This window comes from Mastomys coucha, unplaced genomic scaffold (assembly GCF_008632895.1).
Source record: "Mastomys coucha isolate ucsf_1 unplaced genomic scaffold, UCSF_Mcou_1 pScaffold14, whole genome shotgun sequence".
Taxonomy (NCBI): Eukaryota; Metazoa; Chordata; class Mammalia; order Rodentia; family Muridae; genus Mastomys; species Mastomys coucha.
The window spans coordinates 79889438-79910544 of NW_022196896.1; the positions used below are offsets into that span (position 1 = coordinate 79889438).

Sequence of the window (21107 nt, forward strand, 5' to 3'; positions counted from 1 at the left end):
TTTAGATAAAGTGTTTAATATGAACCCATGTTTGTAGTGATCCAGCTACAACCTTAATCTGAAGACTGCCAAATGAAAGAACAAAAACGAGGCACATGGGTGTGGTATGTATATGAAAATGAAATTGGGAAGGTACACACTAATAAGGATATATCTGCATTTTTACCTCACAGACTTTCTCAAGAGTTGGCATCCAAGAGGTGGCAAGGTGACAGTTCTGAAGAACAACCCAGGTCCCATCCTTGACAGATTTCTCTAACATCTTCATGGCAATGGGCCCTTGGCCTTGGCCCAGAGATAGGGAGCTAAGTTTTGAGCCCCCATATCCCTGTGTACAAGAACAACAAAGATGTCATCTTAGCATCATACATTGGTCCAAACAGACATAACCTAAACACGTGCTAATCAAAACTCAGATGAAATAGTATAGAAATGATCATGGGGATAAGAGGAAAATTCTGAAGGATCTTTGGCTGTTGACATAAGATATAAAAAATAAAAAAAAAATTAAGTAGCCTTTTTAATAAAGGAGCAGATTAAAGGACACAGATGTCGTTTAGCAACCTCTAAAACACAAAGCTAAGAAGGAAAACATGAGCTGGAAGATGAACTTGCCCAGCCACCTTGAGCAAGTATGTCATTTACTTTAAATACTTATAAAATTAAAAGAAAAGCATTAAGCACTGACTGTCAGTCAACAACTTCCATCAGAAATGCTGTGGGGGATGTTTCCACAGCTCATCTGTGGCCTTTGGATCTCCTCATTGTAGGGGTAGTTGTCCTCAGACTTCCTAGAAGAGGCCCCCAGTGACAGAGGCAGTGGAAGAATGAGTCTTGGTCCTCCTCCAACTGCTCATTGCATACAGTCACTGTCTCAGGGTTTTACTGCTGTAAATAGACACCATGACCAAGGCAGCTTTTATAAGGAGATTTAATTAGGCATGGCTTACAGGTTTAGAGGTTCAGTCCATTATCATCAAGGTAGGAGTATGGCAGCGTCCAGGCAGGCATGGTGCAGGAGGAGCTGAGAGTTCTACATCTTCACCAGAAGGTTGCTAAAAGAAGACTGGCTTCGAGGCACCTGGGATGAGGGTCTTAAGCCCACGCCCACAGTGACATACCTTCTCCAACAAGCCACACTTACTCCAACAAGGCCACACCTACTCCAACAAGGCCATACCTCCAAATCGTCCTTGGGCCAAGCATATTCAAACTATCACAGTCATTTATTTGGTGAGGAAAAAAAAAAACCCTTTCGGGAAAAATGTAGAGGTAGAAACTGGAGACAATGCAGAAGGATGGCAGACAGAGCAGAAGAATGGCAACATTGCCTAACACCAAAGAGACACACAGAGGAAACAGAGCTCAAAAGGATGTTGAAGCAATGTTAATTTGCAGAGATAAGCCCCATGCATGATAGACATTTGGAGCTGCCTCCACTCTAGATCTGCCACTACATGTCTTATCTCATTTCCAATATCCTTGCCCCAACTAGGGGCCTACTTCCATTTTGCAATACTCAGGTCAATCCTCCACAGTCCTCCTAGGATGACCTTACAAATGAATGGTCACGCTACTTAAAGCATCTCTATCTTTAATCATGGCATCCATATCTCAACACTTCTGAAACAACCAGAATGCTATATCAGACAGTCATAGCACTCATACAAAATCCAGGCTATTCAAGCTCAAAGTGACCCAATAGAGTCTACTTTAATTTAAAGTCATGTAGCTTTCAGGAAGCTATCCTCTCTTTGCTTTAGTATCCCTCACTACTATGAAATCAAGATATAACCATATACTTTAAAGTCTTCTGTATAATTCCAAAGAGAAAACATTAATAACATTTACCACCAAAGTTTACTGGTAGGCCATGACCTCAATCCACCAAAATTCATTATAGGCTCATGACCTCGATGCAAATGTTCTCGTCAGTTTTAGAAACTGCCAGAAATTGTTTAGATTATACCAAAAATGAGGGACATCAACTCAGAACCATCCAATAGACAATTGAACATACTCTCTGGCAGTGAGGCTATAATGTATAGCTGCTCTGAGAGTCAAAGAGGGTTGCCCCCCTTTAGAGGCTAGAGAGAGGGGTGCCACTAGAAGGTTCACCATGGGGTTACTTCCTGAACTAAATCAACCGAGTCCATGTACTGGCATAAATGCTGTATGTGTTCAAAGAAGCAGATGCTCTTCAACCCCCAAACTCATGATCCCCCTGCCACTTCCTCCATCAGCAAATCCTAATGGTGCATGCATGCCACCACAACCAGAGATGTCCAATTTTACTTTCACAAGTTGCATAAGGAGCCACTTTTAATGTAAGTACAGCCATTGAGTATAATTTTTTTAGGGCTCTGTCATGTTTCAGAATTCCAAGCCCTTCCTATGGCTGAGTGACAGTTTTTAGCTTTCTTTCATCCTTTAAGACATTAGAGCAAGAAATAGTTATTATAAAGGAGCATGACAGTGTCAGATAATGTCATCTGCTATGAAGTACCTGGTCATCAGCGAATTTCAGAAGAGCATTCATGGGATCTGCTCCAGGGGAGAGCACAAATATCAACGGTGCACAACAGTTACTGTCCCCAAATGCCTTGGCCAAGTCAAAGGGGGGCGGCTCAATGAAAGAGCGCCCCAACTTCTTGATTATGAATTCCTGCAGCATTGGAATAATCTAAGAGGGACAAGAATATATTTGAAAGCATAGTCAAAATAGTTAAAACTTCCAGGAGTTTTGAAACAAAACAATCAGTGGGTGTGCTAGCATATGCATGTGACCTCAGCACTGCAGTCTGCGGAGGGAAGTTTACCAGTTCATGGCCGGGCTGCACCACATTGCAAGACCCTGTCTCAAAATGAAATGAACTGGACTCCCCCTGTACAGATTAGGTGCTAACAGGGGGGAGTTCCAGGGAGTTATTCTGTCCATAAATGCCTTTCAGAAAAACAATTACAGATGATTCCAATAATAACTGATGACTTGTAGGAGACACCAAATTCAAAGACCATTCCTCCCACTCTCATGATTCCTTATTTGTAGTTCTTTGTGTAGGGTTGAGGCCTTTTGGTTTTAAAACACTGATTATATTCCCATCAAGGTTTGGGGGAAGCAGAGCTCTGTAAAAAAAAAAAAAATCACAAGCTATTTACTAAAAAACAAGCCATGCTGTATTGGCAGATGGTCTATCAGGAGAATGTTCTTGGGGCCTGTTTGAAAAAGTAGACCTCTATGGCTTGGGGTCTCTGCAGGAGTGGATATGTGCTGACAGTAAGGACACAGTCAGCCTTGTATGTTACACCCCCTGTTTTCCAGAGAAGAGCCACACCTGGCACTTCTGGGTTGTCATGCCAGTTAACTGTGACCCAAGAGTGACCTAAACAGGACACATGACATGACTCTTGTTCCAATCTCAACAAACTACAGAAGCCCCCTTCAACTATAAATACTCCACCTTCTTGCTTGCCCTTTGTCAATTCTTATGGTTCTTTCAGAGCTTAATAAAACATTGGCAAAGAAAGGCATCCGAAAGCTTAGGTCTGAAGCAGGAAAAAAAACGAGGAAAGGTACAGTGTACTCATTTCCCGACAGGTCTTCCTCCGTCTTTGTGCAGAGATCCGTTTGTGATGCTCATTTGAAATGGTTTTTTTTTTCAACAGGTGAGAACAAAACTATCAAATAGTTTTTCTAGGTAAGTAAAATCACATTTTATGCTGGGTTAAATTTGTTACACTATTCTTCAGATTTATGTCACACCAATGAAGGAGTTAAATCCCATATTCAATGTCAAGCATGGGCCTAGGGTCAAAGGACATGTCTCCCCTTTGACTTTCTAAGAACAGCATGTGTACACGTGAAACTGAATGTGAGAAGTCCCAACATTTGGCTAATTCAGTACCAGATCCCCTGAGAGCATATTTTTTGTTTTTCTTGCCTTGCTCTGCTAAATATTCAATTCTCTCCTTTAACTATAGGAACACCAAGCAGAATTAAGACTGGCACAATGCAGTATTGAAATGCAGTAGACCCCTTCAAAGTCTCCACTGACACAGCTTCCTTAAAGAACCACATTTTTATTTCACATACAGTTGCAATTTTTGAAATTCATATTCCCTTTGATAACAAGTTACAACTACAGATGTTCATGTGACTAACATCATACATAGAATTTATTTAATTACCTAACTTCAGCTTATGTCTTAAGAAGTAATTACCAAATGCACTTTTAACCCGGCTCTGAGACTTATATGTCTGCTCAAATTTTGAAGGCACAAATAGTAGCTCTCTGTTTCTTTATCTTGTTCTCACAAACTAATCAGTCCTGCCATACAGAACGCTGTGGGCATCTCCGTAAGACCTTAGTTATCATAGAAGGAAGGTGTGAGTCAAACATGCCAGCCGTAGGACGGAACATAGGCTACCTCAGAGGAAGGAGTAATGGAAAGTGCTCGTGAGAACCCCACAGTCATTGGCAGAATGACTGCCATTATACAAGGATGGGACTGTATAAATATATAACATGTACCACCACCACCCTCCAAGCCCAGGGTAGCAATTCCACATCCAAAGAACATTCTGCAACTGCAGGAGCAATTTAAAAGTGTCTAGAATCTAAAAAAGATGGTATCCCAGAAAATGTGGTACATTTACACAATGGAGTACTACTCAGCTATTAAAAACAGTGAGTTTATGAAATTCTTAGGCAAATGGATGGATCTGGAGAATATTATCCTGAGTGAGGTAACCCAACCACAGAACACACATGGTATGCACTCACTGATAAGTGGATATTAGCCCAGAAGCTCAGAATACCCAAGATAGAATCCACAAACCACAAGAAACTCAAGAAGGAAGACCAAAGTGTGGATACTTCAATCCTTCTTAGAAGGGGGAACAAAATACTCATGGAAGGAGTTACAGAGACAAACTATGGAGCAGAGGCTGAAAGAAGGACAATCCAGAGACTGCTCCACCTGGGAATCCCATATTCAATCACCAAACCCAGACACTATTGTGGATGCCAGCAAGTGCTGGCTGACAGGAGCCTGATATAGCTGTCTCCTGAGAGTTTCTGACAGTGCCCGAATAATACAGAAGTAGAAGCTCATGGACATCCATTGGACTGAGCACAGGGTCCCCAATGAAGGAGCTAGAGAAAGGACCAAAGGAGCTGAAGGGGTTTATAGCCCCTTAGGAGAAACAACAATATGAACTAACTAGTACCCCCAGAACTCCTAGAGACTAAACTCCCAACCAAAGAGTACACATGGTGGGGCTCATGGCTTCAGCTGCCTATGTAGCAGAGGATGGCCTAGTCGGTAATCAATGGGAGGAGAGGCCCTTGGTCCTGTGAAAGTTCTATGCCCCAGTGTAGGGGAATACCAGAGCCAGGAACTGGGAGAGGGTGGGTTGGTGAGCAAGGGGAGTGGGGAGGATATAGGGTTTTTTTTTTTCTCAGAGGGGAAATGGGGGAAAGGAGATATCATTTGAAATGTGAATAAAGAAAATATCAACAAAGAAAGATACTATCCTCTGGAAATAGTTACAAGTGCTTCCAAACACCAGTTACACATTCTCTGTAACATCTATTTGAACAAGATTTGTGAGTAAAACCATCTGCATAGCACAATGCTTTTTAAAGTCAGGCACATGTGTTTTTCTGAACATGAGTTGTGGTTGGGAATGTTGAATCAATGGAGAAATATCCAGATTCAAGTTAGACTTTTGTTTATTCATTTACTTATTTGTCTGTCTGTCTGTTTACTTGGTGTGTGTTGCAAGGCGGTGGGTGAGTGAGCATGTCTACAGAGAAAAGTGGAAGTTAAAGGTCAACTTGCTGGACTTCACTCCTCCTCCCTTGTGGGTTCTGGGGCTCTAACTCAAGTCACTAGGCTTAAGGAGGTACCTTTACCCACTGAGTCATTTTGCTGGGCCAAACTAGATTTTTAGGTATCTACTAAATGCATAAATGTCTCAAGTGTAAAATTTTATAGAGTCTAATTCCAGAAATTCTAAGCAACAACAAAACATCAAAGGATGAATTCACACACACACACACACACACACACACACACACACAGAGAGAGAGAGAGAGAGAGAGAGAGAACACATATACATACAATCATATGCATACATATGTAACATGTATACACACTCACTTGATTTATAGATAATTACTTCATGCTTTAGCTCCTTTGAATAATCACAAATGTCAAACTCACTGCAGAAATATTAAAAGTATCCTAATTTCCTACTCTAGGCCTCATCCTTGTCTTTTTCATTACCATTCTTTGCACAAAGGGATTTTCTGCCCTCATCAGATTAAAACAATAACAAAACACAACACTTATTCAACAGCACCTTTCCTCCCCAAGCTAGCTTTAACCTCATCACAAAATTATAGTCTTGCAAACAAAATGACAGATTCCGAGACCTGACATTTCCTAAAAGCTAGTTGGTGATGGGAATGGCTGAGTTTTTGAAAGAGGGACCTGCTGCTTTACCTGCACAGGTAAACATGGATGACTGTGCAGTGATTCCGGTGTCTGTTAGCACTGGAGGGATAGGAATGTGAGCATCTCTCCTGAAGAGAAGAGATAAATTCCACAATTTCACTTTTCAAGCTATAACAGAGCAAAACATGCTTGCTTCCCAATAGGAGACTAGAACTCCTGAGGTGAAGGTAGACTGTGCTAGCAATCAGGCTCACCCAGTGATAGACGCGTCTGCGCCAGCAATCTGATCATTCCAGCATTAGGTTTGTAAAATGAGATCTGTCAGTAGCAAAGATTTCAGATTCATTATGGCAGCCATCTTCTCAAAGGCAGGAGAGAAGCCTGTGTTTTTTCTGTGCTTGCTTTTCTGTTCAGTGCAAATTCCTACAACATTAATCTGAGGCCAGAGACGCTTATTAACTTGCGTCTGACAAGTTTCTTATTGAGAGCTGATGGATTTGCCTTTTGTTTACAGTTCAGAATGATAGAACTGTGGTCAGAAGCTCTTTATTTTATAAATTACTCTGAACACTGCATACCTTAGTACTTTCCACTCGACATGTTTCTTCCATCAATAAGATCCTATAACTGTTAATTTTTAAGGGAAACTATGAACCCACCTCATTTTCCTACTGGTGACTTAGCAAGGATCTTTCCAGTTTCTCTAAACTATAGCATCGGAAAGCCTGGCAACCTCCAATTTCTGACTCAGTGGTCCTCAACCTTCCTAATGCTGCGACCCTTTAATACAGTTCCTCATGTTGTGGGGACCCCCAACTGTAAGATTATTTCATGGCTACTTTATAGCTGTCACTTTGCTACTGTTGTGAAATGTAACATAAACATCTGATATACAGAGACACTGATATGCAGCCCTTGTGAAAGAATCATTTGACACCCCACTTCAAGGGGTCACCATCCACAGGTTGAGAACCGCTGTTCTGACCATTCAGTATGAGGGTAGGGTTTCAAGAGGACAAAGTGGAAAGGAGAGCCACCTCTCAAAACTTCCCCAAAAGAACTTTGTTAATTTTCCTGGTATGTGTGTATATATTATCTTTTAACCTAGAGACTAAAGAAAGAAAATGTATATACTACTATCTCAAATGTTAGCCTCTTACACTGCTGTTCTCCTCACTAGGTTAATACCACTCGACTCTGGGAAGCCACCCTTTTAAAGGCAGACTAGGCAGATATCATCACATAGCATATAGCTTCCAAAATAATCAGTTCAGTACTAAAACTTGGAGTATTTGGAAACACTAAGGGTAAAGAGCATGAAGTTTCTGGATAATATGGATAATATAATGGCATTCTAATAATTACTTCTATATTGAAAACACACATGGATATGGTGGTATAGAAAATTGTGACCAATTACTTCCTTCATTTAGGATAGATGGAAAATATCTGTAGTTGTAAATAATTTCTAAACTGCAGTGGCTTAACCCACATGAGCTTATTTGTTGAATCTGCAGAGTTATCGGTGATCCAGGCACTCTCCAGGTGTGGACAATGATCAAGTCTATGACACTTAAAGATCCACACAGACATGTACAGGTTTGAGGTAGAAGTGTCTTGGAAAACTTCATTTGGCAGCTACATAAATATCAACTAGCCAAGATGGGTCTGCACCCATCATCATCACTTTAGATGCAACTAAAGGAGAAGAAAAACTGAAATATTGCTAAAAATCATTTTGTAATTTTTCTATCCAAAAAAGGGAAAAACAGAAATAGATTAGAAGATGTTGTAGGAAATGTTGTATGGGATAGATCAGTATGAAACAGATGGTTAACTATGATTTAAAAACAGAATAACATCAGCCAACAGAAAAAAAGACCCCGATACACAAAAACACCTCAGCCTATAGAACTCCCACCTTCAAAAACATAATGAATATGGAAAGCTATATTTGATCTATTTAATAGTTTAATATATTTTCAGATTAAAATGTCAAGTTTCAAAACCATAAACCTGCGGAAGGGCATATGCAGATGAAGTTGTCACAGCTAGGACATGGTTCGTTAGCCCAAGATAAAGGCCCACAAAACCTTTCGAGCATTGCATTTTCTCCACCTTAAAGTGGAAAGTGAACGTCTGAAGCTTCCCACTGAAGTTTCTATGAGAAGTCATTCTTTTCAATGTTATCAAAGGGTGTATTTGATCCGTTCACAAACATCAAACAAGTGTTCATTTGCTTCGGACACAGAGGACAGGGCAGGCTTTCATAGGCCATAGATACTTTGTAGGCTACTTTCTCTATTTAAAAAACTTAAATATAGGGCTGGAGAGATGGTTCAGCAGTTAAGACACTGACTGCTCTTCCAAAGGTCCTGAGTTCAAATCCAAGCAACCACATGGTGGCTCACAACCATCTGTAACAAGATCTGACTTCCTCTTCTGGAGTATCTGAAGACAGCTACAATGTACTCACATTTAATAAATAAATAAATCTTTAAAAGAAAAAAAACTTAAGTATATATTGTACAATTGTTTTACATAGAGATAAATCTAATACAGGCTGGACTCTATTCTGACTAAAAACTTAAGCCATGTGGACAGACTTCTATGCTGAAGCTTGGGTCCTGGCTGGGTCCTGAGAGCTGGAAGCATGTTTAGCTGAGCAACTGTGGCTCTGAGAAAGGAGCATCTCTACCTCAGATTATCCTGACATCTATTTAAAAAGTCATTATATATTACTTTCACCATTTAAATTCTGCCTTTATATGGGGGAAGAGTTGGGATGTAAGCAATTTCTTTGAAAACAACTTCAAATTGTAGATACTGTGAGTTTTGAAGTAACTATGTGAAACTTTAATTTGTTTGTAACACTGGCAGTTCTGATAGTTCCCCAATAACCTCCTGCTCACATTATACTGACATCTCTGAGGGCATAGGTCAACAAACGTAAGCAAATTCATTTTCTAAAGACTGTAATACAAGTGAGGGTATTAATAAATATTGAAAGGACGGGTTTACTGCTTTGCTGGTTGTATATTTATTATTTAAAGAAGTTAAAATAACATTATTAATATTGTCTTTTATGTCAACAATGACAAAAGCTTAAAATATTCCACATATTTACTAAGTGCTGGGGTGTGTATAAATATAGACACACTTTTAGAGAAAAAAACTCTAGATATTCGATTAGATAAGCTTGACGTTAATGCCATTGACTACTTTCACCAAAGTAATAAAATAAAATAAAAATGAGATTATAGCAGGCAAAGAGAGAAGTCTTTGACACAGAGGAACCAAAAATCCTAAAGAGTAATCATAAAAACACATCACCACATTCTATTAGCTATTAACCCAGATGCAGACACAGCTAGGAAATCTTTAGAAGGATGCTGGGTTACTTCTGCAGATCCCTCCATCCACCCTGACTCTATAAAGAAATGGAGTTTGTCTGGCTGTGCAGAGAGGGGGTGGGATGAGAACTGCTCAACAAAGCCCACACTTGCCTTGTCCGGCCTCAGGCAGCGGATAATAAGCATCCTTTGAAAGTCGTTTGCTTTAGTCTCCCACTCTTCTGGAAATATCTCATGGTGTGGCTCCTAAAATTATAGTACCTAAGTCAATGTTAGAGGTTATTTCTAAAAGTAATAATATTTTCCAAATGAGCATATACTTAGAGAAGACATAATTCCTGAAATCAGAACATTTGTGCAAGTTTTATTTATTTAAGCTGTAGGGAAAATTAATGTCAACATTACAATATTTTGTGTAAGCATTTGAAGTTTCAGAACAAGTTAGCTGGTTTCTCTCGCCTGTTTCTACACAGTGAATGCAATTGTAATTTTAAACTAAAAAGAAATACTCAGAAAGAGATACTTGTTTCTAGAAAATATTTCCATTAGCAATGTGGAGAAACCCAAAGTACACCCACCCCAGATGATTGAACCCATTCTCCTTGTCATATATGATAGGCTCCCAAGTAAGGCCAGCTGTCAGCATCCAGGGGCTACCACCTACCTAACTCTCTCTGGTTAGACCTAGCTGTCTCTATGCAGAGTAGCTACCTATTATGTTCAAGAATAGTAAAAATCATAAGAGCAGAAACAGAGTAGAAAATAAACGGGAACTGGAAAATTCTTAACCTTAATGCCAAAGTAAGGCTGAAAAAGGACCATTGTCATACTTAGGGTTTCACTGCTGTGGTGACCCCATGACCCAAGGCAACTCTTATAAAGGCAAACATTTAATTAGGGCTGGCTCACAGTTTCAGAGGTTTAGTGCATTATTATAGCTACAAGAAGCATGGCAGCATCCATGCAGATGTGGGACTTAAGGAGCCTAAAGTTCTACATCTTGATTCAAAGGTAGCCAGGAAGAGCCTGACTTCTAGTCAACTAGTCAGCTAGTCAAGCCGATCTCCACTGTGACACATTTTCTCCAACAAGGCCACACCTACTCCAACAATGCCACTCTTTTTCTCTTTCTTTCTTTCTTTCTTTCTTTCTTTCTTTCTTTCTTTCTTTCTTTCTTTCTTTCTTTCTTCCTTCCTTTCTCTCTCTCTCTCTCTCTCTCTCTCTCTTTCTTTCTTTCTTTCTTTCTTTCTTTCTTTCTTTCTTTTTTTTCAAGACAGGGTTTCTCTGTATAGTCCTGGCTGTCCTGGAACTCACTCTGTAGACCAGGCTGTCCTCAAACTCAGAAATCCACCTGCTTCTGCCTCCCAAGTACTGGGATTAAAGGTGTGTACCACCACTGCGTGGCTAATGCCACACTTTCTAATAGTGACACTTTCTGGGCCAAGCATATTCAAACCACCACATTCTACTCCCTGGCCATCATAGGCTTGTTCAGACATATGAGTCTAGCCATAGCATAATATAAAATACATTGAGTCCGACTTTCAAAGTCCTCATAGCCTATAGAAGTCTCAACACTGATAAAAGTCCAACGTTCAAAGTCTCTTCTGATATTCATCCAATCAGTTAACTGTAATCCCCTATAAAATCAAAATAAAAAAGCAGACCACAAACCTCCAACATCACAGGATATATATCACCATTCCAAATGTCATAGCTGGGAAATACTGGCTCAAAGCAGGACCAAAAATGAGCTGGGCAAACTCTAAACTATGTATCTCCACGTCTGATGTATGTAAAAGCGCTCTTCATACCTCCAACTCCTTTCATCTTTGTTGACTGCAACAAATTTCTTCCTCTTGGGCTGTTTCCAATCCCTGCTAGCAGCTTTCCTCAGCAGGGTATCCCACAACTCTGGCATCTCTAACATCTTAGGGTATTCACAGCAACTTCAACTTTACACTTTCTTGGTCCAATATCTGGGACCCACACAAGATCTTCTAGGCTCCTCCAAAGGGCTTCTATCATTTCTCCAGCTTTGCCTTCTGTAGCACACTTTAGGCTCTGCTCCAGTCCACTCCACTGCTGCTGCTGTTCTTGGTGATCATTCCATGGTACTGGCATTGCCAATACTTTGGGGTCTTCCACTGCAACTAGGCTCCACCAATATCCTCTCATAGGATCTCTCCATGATGCCAAGCCTCAACTTCTTTGCATGACTCCTTCCATATTGGGTCATCAACTGCAATTGAGACTGCATCTTCACCAATGGCCTTTCCTGGCCTCTCACAGTATCAAGCCTCGACTGCTCTCTATGACCCCTGCATGCCTTCAAAACCAGTACCACCTGGGTGATTCTTACACATGACCAAGTCCAGCTGCAACATGAGGTACAACCTTGGCTATCTCTGGAACACAGCTTCTTTGTGCCCTCAGAAAACACTTCCCAGAAGATTTCACCTCAGTGATTCTGGTCTCTTCTTAATCACTGCTAATTTCTTAGCTCCAGCTAACCAGCATCAATTGTCCCAGTAGTTCTTTCTATTCTCGACTCTAAAGCCAGAGCCACAGGGCTGAAGCTGCAGAGTTTTGCTGCTTGTTGGAGCTGAACATGTCTGTCTTGTTCTATTACGTCATCACGAGCTTAATGGTTTTCAACTCCTTTACAGATGAAGCTTGGCTGTCCTGGAACTTGCTCTGTACATGACCTTGAACTCAGAGATATGCATGGATGGCTCTGTCTCTTGAATGTTGAGATTAAAGGCATGTATCACCACACCTGGATCTAAGCTTTTCTCTACCTAGAACTTGCTCTATACCAGGCTGACCTCAGAGATCTGCTTGCCTCTGTCTCCTGGGATTACAGGTAAGTACTACCTTCCATGCCTGGAGTTAAGGTTTTTCACAGCCACTATTCCTCAATATCTGGATCAAAACCCGGCTCCTCCACTTCTGAATTGTAGTTCATTCCAGATTAAAAGTCCAAATGAAGACAACAACCAAATAATAACTTTTCCTTGTTCAATGACAAACATATAAACAATAAGCTTAGCTGGGTCACCGCTCCCTTAATGTTTATCTCTTCTAACATTTAGCTCCATTGTACTTCCTGGCGCCCTTTTATTACTTGAACCATACGTTTTGTATTTTTCCTTTCTAAACTTGATTATGTTTAATCGAAATGTTCTTCATGAGAGTAAGCCAGAGGATGAAGTCTATGCTGGGCTTTTTTAAAGACTTCCTTTGTCAATGCAATTAATACTAAATCTCTTCACCTTAGCCTTAGGCAAACTCTTCAGAAAAGGGCAAAAGGCAGCCACATTGTTCACCAAATCATAAGAATGATCTCCAGGCAACATGCCAAAATTCCTCTTTTTGAAATCTCTAGAGCCAGGCTCCCACAGTTCAAACCATCCTCAATACCAGTGTCTTCCATATTCCTATTAGAATGGTCTATTAAGCACTACTTAAAGAATTCGACTGCTTTCCAAATCCCAAGGCCCCACATCTACATTACCCCAAACAAAAATATGGTCAGGCCCTTCATAGCAATACCCCAGTCCCTGGTACTAACTTCTGTCTTAGTTTGGGTGTTACTGCTGTGATGAGACACTATGGCCAAGAAAATTCTTATAAAGCCAACATTTATTTGGGGCTGGCTTACAGTTTCAGAGGTTCAGTCTATCATCATCATAGCAGGAAGCATGGCAGCATCAAGACAGATGTGGGGCTGGAGGAGCTGAGAGTTCTACATCTTCATCCAAAGTCAACCAGGAGAAGACTGACTTTCAAGGAATTAGGAAGAGGGTCTCAGAGCCCACCACCATACTGACACACTTCCTCCAACAAGGTCACGCCTCCTAACAGTGTCACTCCCTGGGACAAGCATATTCAGACCACCACATCTATAATAAACTTTCTCTTTCCCCACACCTAGGACAAGTTGCATCTTTTTTTTTGTTTGTTTGTTTTTTGGTTTTTTTTGCTTTTTTGGTTTTTGTTTTTGTTTTTGTTTTTGTTTTTGTTTTTTGTTTTGAGACAGGGTTTCTCTGAGTAGCCCTGGCTGTCCTGGAACTCACTCTGTAGACCAGACTGGCTTCAAACTCAGAAATCCACCTGCCTCTGCCTCCCAAGTGCTGAGATTAAAGGAGTGTGCCACTACTGTCCAGCATCTTTTTTTTTTCATTTCTTTTTTTCATTCATTTATGGAATCTTGCTTTTATACAAAGGTAACATTATACATATTTAACATCACCTTCTCTACTGAAAAACTTTGAAATAAGGAAAAGGGTAAAGACATACCATACTATCATATACTTTTTTCCATCCATCCTTTAAGCGCATAAACTCCCTGCGAATGGTCTTAAAGGCAGGTATGTCATCTAGTCGACAAATCTCATCCCAGGACTTTTGAGGAAGCCATGTGCAAGGGTTGGTATAAGGATTATCCAGCCCAATGCCACCAGTGAGCAGAAATCTCCATTCTGTTTTGTTAATCTGTGGTAAACAAACATCATAGAGAGTCATACAGAAAGTGTTCCTAGTTAGTTACAGCTATTGTAGAAGAGGAGCAGTCTTTTCAGATTCTCATGAAAGCCCACAGCTGATATGACCTTCTACTTAGTTGCAAAAAATCCAACTACCGAACATGGCCAGTTTTTTTTCAGGTTCATTTAAATAGCTACTTTTGGATCTTTTTCTTCAGAATTACTAGCTTAAACATGAAGGCCTGAATGCATTCTACTTGAATAATATATGTTCCTCAAAATGCATGTTTACAGTCCCAAATATTGACTCTGAAAAGTGATAGACAAGTAGAAAATCAACAATCCACCATGCTTCCATTTATTCTTTATAAAATATAATGAGTTGCTATGAAGTATTTGCACGAAATATAAGGAAAAGTATTTTTCCTAATTCCATGATGATATTAACATACGAGATTTTACAGGTCCTAAATACATAAATAACTATGATTCTTCTCTTTCATTTGTAAAGTGCTTCCTATTTTTTAGAAAAGAAGAATTTATTGTTAGCTTACATTTGAGTAAGACTGTTAAATCCAAATCTCAGTAATTTGCAAATTTCTTAAAGATGAGAATAAATTATTTAGTGACATTAGTTAGATGCATGGTCATGCAAATCCTAATAGAAACAAATTAGGTTTGTTTGTTTGTTTGTTTGAAGAATGGGGCATTGTACTGAGGTTTTCCTCAAACTCACTGTGAAGACAGCTCTGTTCAGACTCACGATCCTCCTGCCCTAGCTTCCTACTTGCAGGGATTATAGGCGCATACCACAAGGCTCTAGAAACAGACTTTTAAACTAAAATGCATAAAAGTTTAAGTGATAGTAACATGCTCTTCTTAGTTTATATTAACTACGCTGAAATCCAGTCTTGTCTTGCCTTGCCTTAGTTAATTTCATTGTCTGGTTTTAATCAGTATCTGTATATGGTCCCACATGGAATAGTACAAAAAACAATGTTGGCGTGATAGTGTTACTTAGCTTGACAGGCATCATCAGCCTGGGAGGAGTTTTGAAAAGAGGCTCCACACTCACAGTAAGCTTTAGATCCCACCTTTGCTTTTACCCCATAAAATCGTGGAGGTTTCAGTGCTTTGGTGGGGCACACCCTGGGACAGCTATTCCTCCTGATTATAAGAATCCAATTTCTATCTCTGGCCAGGGAGAGACATGATACTCTAGTCTTCCCCAAAGATTAGAAACTGACTTACTATTATCTCCTCCTCTAACAGTTAATTCCACTGGGCCTAGAGCTCCTCCTGAGTGGTCCTCCTGAGTTAACTTGTGAGTTATGTTATCAAGATATAGAGACTATTTGACACTGGTATCATAGCTTGGCGTATACCCCAGGCCCTCTTCCCATAACTACAGCATCTACGCTCCTACAGACGGAACCCTTACTGACCGCATTGTCGTGTATCAGCAGGTTCACAGTGAGACAGAAGGAAAACAGCATCTTGTCCTTTTCAAAGAGTGAGCGGCAGATGTTGACGTAGAGTGAGTAGGTGAAGTGATCCTTGAGAATCTGAAGCCTAAGGACCATCACAGGAAGACATGAGCAAACACTAATAGGAGGGAATGTTCAGATTGCCCCACAGACTGTGAGACCTGTATTCAAACCAGTTCTTTCAGTTTCCACCCAAACAATCAAAGACCTTTACTCCTTGGGTTGCCAGTTCGAGAGCTAGACAAGGTAGAAGCATTTGAATAGAATTGTTTTTCACTGTTGACTGATATTTTTCTTTATACTTTTCCTTTACAGAAAAGTAACCCATTAAAAAAATTACAGACTTTTTAACTATGAAGTATTGCATTAGGGGGCAAAGTTTGACCTCTTTACAAAGTAAATACTTACAAATATTTTATACTATATTACATGAATAAAACTAATGACTTGTATTAAATTAATGGAAAAACTTAATGCTATGTTATACTGAACATGAATCTATTAGAGCCAAAAAAAAAAAACCCTAGTAGATTTGATCAAATTACATTTCTCTTTATGAAACTACATTTCACAAAGAGAAAACATGGACATATGAATAATTGTGGTAATGCATGTGAGCTATATCCACAATAATTCCTAATGTCAATACAATGCTTCATCCATTTTAGTATAAGTATTTCATGAAATAATCATTGAAATCAAAAACTTAAATTAGTTATCGCATAGACATAAAAACTATAACTTTAACCTATGTCAACAAAAACCACATGTAGAGAGCTAAAAACCATTCGTGGGGACACAGACTAATGGCTCAAACCTTCTAAGCAGATCAATTATCTGAGGGAAAAAGCAACATAGTTTATTAGTAATCAAAATTATACTGGTGTTTCTTAATGTAATAAGGGAAAAAATATCTACCCGTCTGTGACAAGAGTTTAGCTATTTTCATACTACTGTCCTTGGCGTGGACTCATCATAATTGCTGTCTTGTTTTGCTTTTCATTTTTCCCCTTGTTTATTTCCTTAACTATTTTCTCCCACACCAGTACTGCTATCAGAGAATGACAGCAAAAGGACACATCTTATTTTTAGCCGAGAAGCAGTGTAGTGAGACAGAAGTCCTTGAAATACAGCCAAGATTTAGATTTAAAATAAGTGTTCTATCCCTGTTCCCACTGCCGTGCCAATAGGTCTTCTCATACTCATCCATGAGATCTGTCTGTCCTGTAGTAGTCTAATTAATGTGAAGTGACTTTGAATTTGTCTTCCTAGAATAGAGCTAAAGAGTGTACACTTCAAGACAAGCTTCTTCTGATAGATAATATAATTTCCCCTTCTTGTTCTTAATGATCACAATGCCAAAGGAGAGGGGACAGACACCCCGCCCTTGCCAGCAGCCTGAAGACTTCAGTTAGGAACCTCGGCCACCTCAGGCCAAACCAAGATTCTTGGCTTCAATACTAAAACAAATTTAAGGATCTGTCAGTTTACAAAGCAGAATTGGTGATTTTATTAAAGATATTTTAATAGAGGCTCAAGCACAAATGAATATTGAGACACTCCAGTGCTCCCCAAGGGAAGAACAGAGGCCAGGAAACCAAACCCAAGTGTAGGCACAGGCCTCACTGAGAAGAGGGAGCAATGCACTGTCTTAGCATTCGCCATATGTATCATTTTGGTGGTTCTAAGGTGTATCTCAAAGGCTTACTGTCTTAGTTGGAATTTTTATTGCTGCGATGAAACACTATGATCAAAAAGCAAGTCTGGGAAGGAAGGGTGTGTTTGCTTTACAGTTCCACAGCACTGTTCACCATTGAAGGAAGTCAGGGTGGGAACTCAAGCAGGGCAGGAACATGGAGGCAGGAGCTGAGGCAGGGGCCATGGAGGGGTGCTGCTTACTGGCTTGCTTCCCTTGCCTGACTCAAGCCTGTTTCCTTATAGAACTCAGAGGTGGCACCACCCACAATGGGCTGGGCCCTCCCCCTATAACCTCCACCCCCCACCCCCGTCAATAACTAATTAAGGAGATGCCTTACAGCCAGGTCTTATGAAGGCGTTTTTTCAACTGATCAGTTTGTGCGTCAAGTTGACATAAGACTAGACAGCAGTTACCAGAAAGGTTTGTTGTTTTTGTTTCTTTCTCTTTCTCTTATTGTGAGAGATCCTTGAGGTGGCTCAAAAGATGCTGTGAACGGGGTAATCTGACAAGGTGATGTTTGCCGCATCACTGCTGCTATACAAGTAGTTTAGCACGTGTCTTTGTAAACGGGGTTTCTAGTGCAGTTCTAGAAAATGTAGGTTGTTGCTGGGAGGGGAAAAGGCCTTAGGCAGCCATTGGCTGTGCCGCAATTCCCTGGCTGTCTCCTGTTCTTCCAGAACAGCCTCCCCCCTCAGCTTTCCCTACCCTTATCCTTCCAAGCTCAAATTCACTCTCCCTAGTGATGAAGATTAAAATCCTATATTTTAATGATATACTTCAGTGGGGGCTAAGAGGCTAAAAATGATTCAGTGTTTGCAGAAAAAAATTAATAAATCCCAGGGACGTGGTTCGTTACCCACCTCAATGCTTTATGTTCCCGAATGAAAGACGCGCACACACACACAGCCTTTATATTTTAATAGGCCTTAAAAAGCTTAATAGCCAGGCCATTGCTGAACCTTCACATGGTTAATCCTGAGTTATGACTTACTAATTCTATGTTCTATCTTGGCTGCTCTGGGCCCAGTTGAGCAGGCCTCTGGGCTGCGATCTCTGGGCTCTGTACATGGCAGCTATGCCACTCTGTCCTGCACTCTCCTCACGCATGGTATCTCTCCTCCCCTCTACAGTCTTCCCACTGGTGGATTTCCTCCTGGTCCCAAGCCTGGGAAATCCTAAAATCCTGCCTCCTCTGTCTGTCCTCCCCAGCTATTGGCTCTTGGCATTTTTATTTACTAATCAGAGCCAACTGGGGGCAGAGTCCCAGAAGCTACGTGTAGACCTTCGTGTGTAAACAGTTTCTTGGGGGAAGATAATTAGTATTCATAATATAAGCAGCTACAAATATTGGTAAGTGGTATAATGATATGAGACAACTCAAGTTTCTCTAGTGGAGTTTTATATTTAAATAAACTTATAGGAAAGGAACTTAAATGAGGAAGACAGTTAACAGTGCAGATATTTGTATTTATTTTAACAGTATTTACAATACTTATAAGTCTTACCAAATTATATCCACAATATGGTCTATTGAACAGCTTCTAAAAATTGTGTTATAATGCCGAGCGGTGGTGGCGCACGCCTTTAATCCCAGCACTTGGGAGGCAGAGGAAGGCGGATTTCTGAGTTCGAGGCCAGCCTGGTCTACAGAGTGAGTTCCAGGACAGCCAGGGCTATACAGAGAAACCTTGTCTCGAAAAACCAATAAATAAATAAATAAATAAATAAATAAATAAATAAAATAAATAAAAATTGTGTTATAGAGGAATATTGATAGAAGTAACAGGGACACAAAAATACTCTGTGTACATGTATGCTTGCACATGTATGTACATTTATGTATGCACATTTATTTAGAAAAAGTTGCAGTTTGACCCTTTTAATAAAACAATACCCTACTTAGACCTTTTTTCTACATTTTCCTGTTTTTGTTTCTGTTTTTTACTACAGTTATTTTAGTATTTCCTACATAAACACTAATTCATCAACTTCAATAAATATCACACTTTTTTATGGCAATTTCACAGTGTCTGCCACAATGTTCATGATACATTATTCTTGGTGTCACACTTAAATGAAGCATAACCATCAAAAGGCAAATATGGAGTGTATTTCTATACTTCAGTAAGAGGATCAAGGAGGAATACTAGAGTAATACTAAGATTTGAAAAAAAAAACATCTTTGGAAGGCAGGCTTGTGTGAACAGTCTGTTGCTTCCTGTACTTTGGGGACAGCTGAGTTTAAGAACTGCTAAACTCCCACGAATACCATGTTTATCAATAACTGGGAGATCACAAATTCTTGCTATGAGAATTTGTTCTCTCTTTAATCTTTGATAGGCTTTTCAATTGGAATTCTTATTTTGCTGGGGGAAAATGGTGAAGGTTCTTCGTATAACAAAAGCATAAACCCGAATGATTGCCCCTGCCAGTTGCATTCCATTTGATCCACCACAAGATGCATGAATTGGCACCAAAAGCCATGCATGGGGATGCTCGTCAGCAGCAAACATCCACTGTGGCCCTAGACTGGAAGCCCATATTCTCAACAGCAGAAGGGACCAATAGTTTTAGGTACAGTGTCAGGCCAAAGGTTTAAAAAGTAAGTGGAGGAGCTTCTCCTGTTGAAAATCAAGGGATAGTCCACCCCTTACCTCTCTTTCCTTAGAGCCTCAAATTAAAGAACTTAAAATTTCCTAAGTATTTTCTACTCTCTGGTGCTTTTAGACTCTTATTTTATTTTTTGCTGTGTGTGAGAGAGATAGGTGAGGGTGCACACATGCCACAGTGCACCTGTGGAGGTCAGGGGATGCTTTCAGGAGTCCCCTCTCCTTTCACCATGGGTCTGGGGATGGAACTCATGCCAGAATTACAAGGCAAGTGTTGTTACCTAATGAAGGTATGCAATAGAGAAATGTATATCATTTAGAATATATAATATTTAGAAATGCATATTCTAAAAAAAAAAATCACTTCAAAACCTAGTCAGGACTTGCTTTAAGACCCAGGAAGATCTTAAATGTCTGCCCGTGTCCTGGAAGCCATTGCCTTGAAGCATAAACTCAATGTCTGTGTAAGAACAGTTGCACTCACTTCACCAGGCTCCTTGCTGTATGGTTCAAAGTCATCTCCTCATACGTAAGTGTGGGAAGTGTGTTCTTCCTCTTACTAAACTTAATTTGCTAACACAAATGGTCCCCTCAGTTAGCAGGCAGAGTGAGGATGAACTGTGCGTGACTCTATGCTTGGTTCCTAGAAGGGGCGAGACCACTGTGCTCTTTGCAGTCTCCCTGCAGAGTGCCTGCGAAACATAACACACTCTGGTTTAATGCTTATTCAGTTTCCAAACTGCTTTCTTCCTCTAATGCCTTTCTGGAGAGGACGCCTGGGTTAGGAGAAGATTTAGATTTTAATTAGCCTTCCCTAACAATAAGTGCACATTTAAAAATGAAAGCTGAACTACGCAAAATGATGCTCATGAGTTACACGGCTAAGGGGTTGAGTGCAAAATGCCAGCCCCAGAGAACACATTCACTGGGTCTATTTAGACAAGCTTCTTTTCTTCTTCTTCTTCTTCTTCTTCTTCTTCTTCTTCTTCTTCTTCTTCTTCTTCTTCTTC

General features: G+C 40.1%; 1 protein-coding gene across 4 annotated transcripts in view; it reads right to left on the reverse strand.

Annotated features, from left to right (window-relative positions):
• Dnah7 (dynein axonemal heavy chain 7) overlaps positions 1-21107 on the reverse strand; it is a 254194-nt gene that overhangs the window by 36889 nt on the left and 196198 nt on the right. For 3 of the 4 annotated variants that reach the window (XM_031367445.1, XM_031367448.1, XM_031367446.1), the window contains 5 exons: positions 15748-15874; positions 14118-14312; positions 9969-10061; positions 2507-2683; positions 167-328 (listed from right to left, as the gene is read on the reverse strand). In XM_031367445.1, coding sequence (XP_031223305.1) covers positions 167-328; positions 2507-2683; positions 9969-10061; positions 14118-14312; positions 15748-15874 — 754 coding nt within the window. Of the gene's footprint in view, positions 1-166; positions 329-2506; positions 2684-9968; positions 10077-14117; positions 14313-15747; positions 15875-21107 lie in introns of those variants that run through there. The other variant, XM_031367449.1, reaches the window with a different exon arrangement.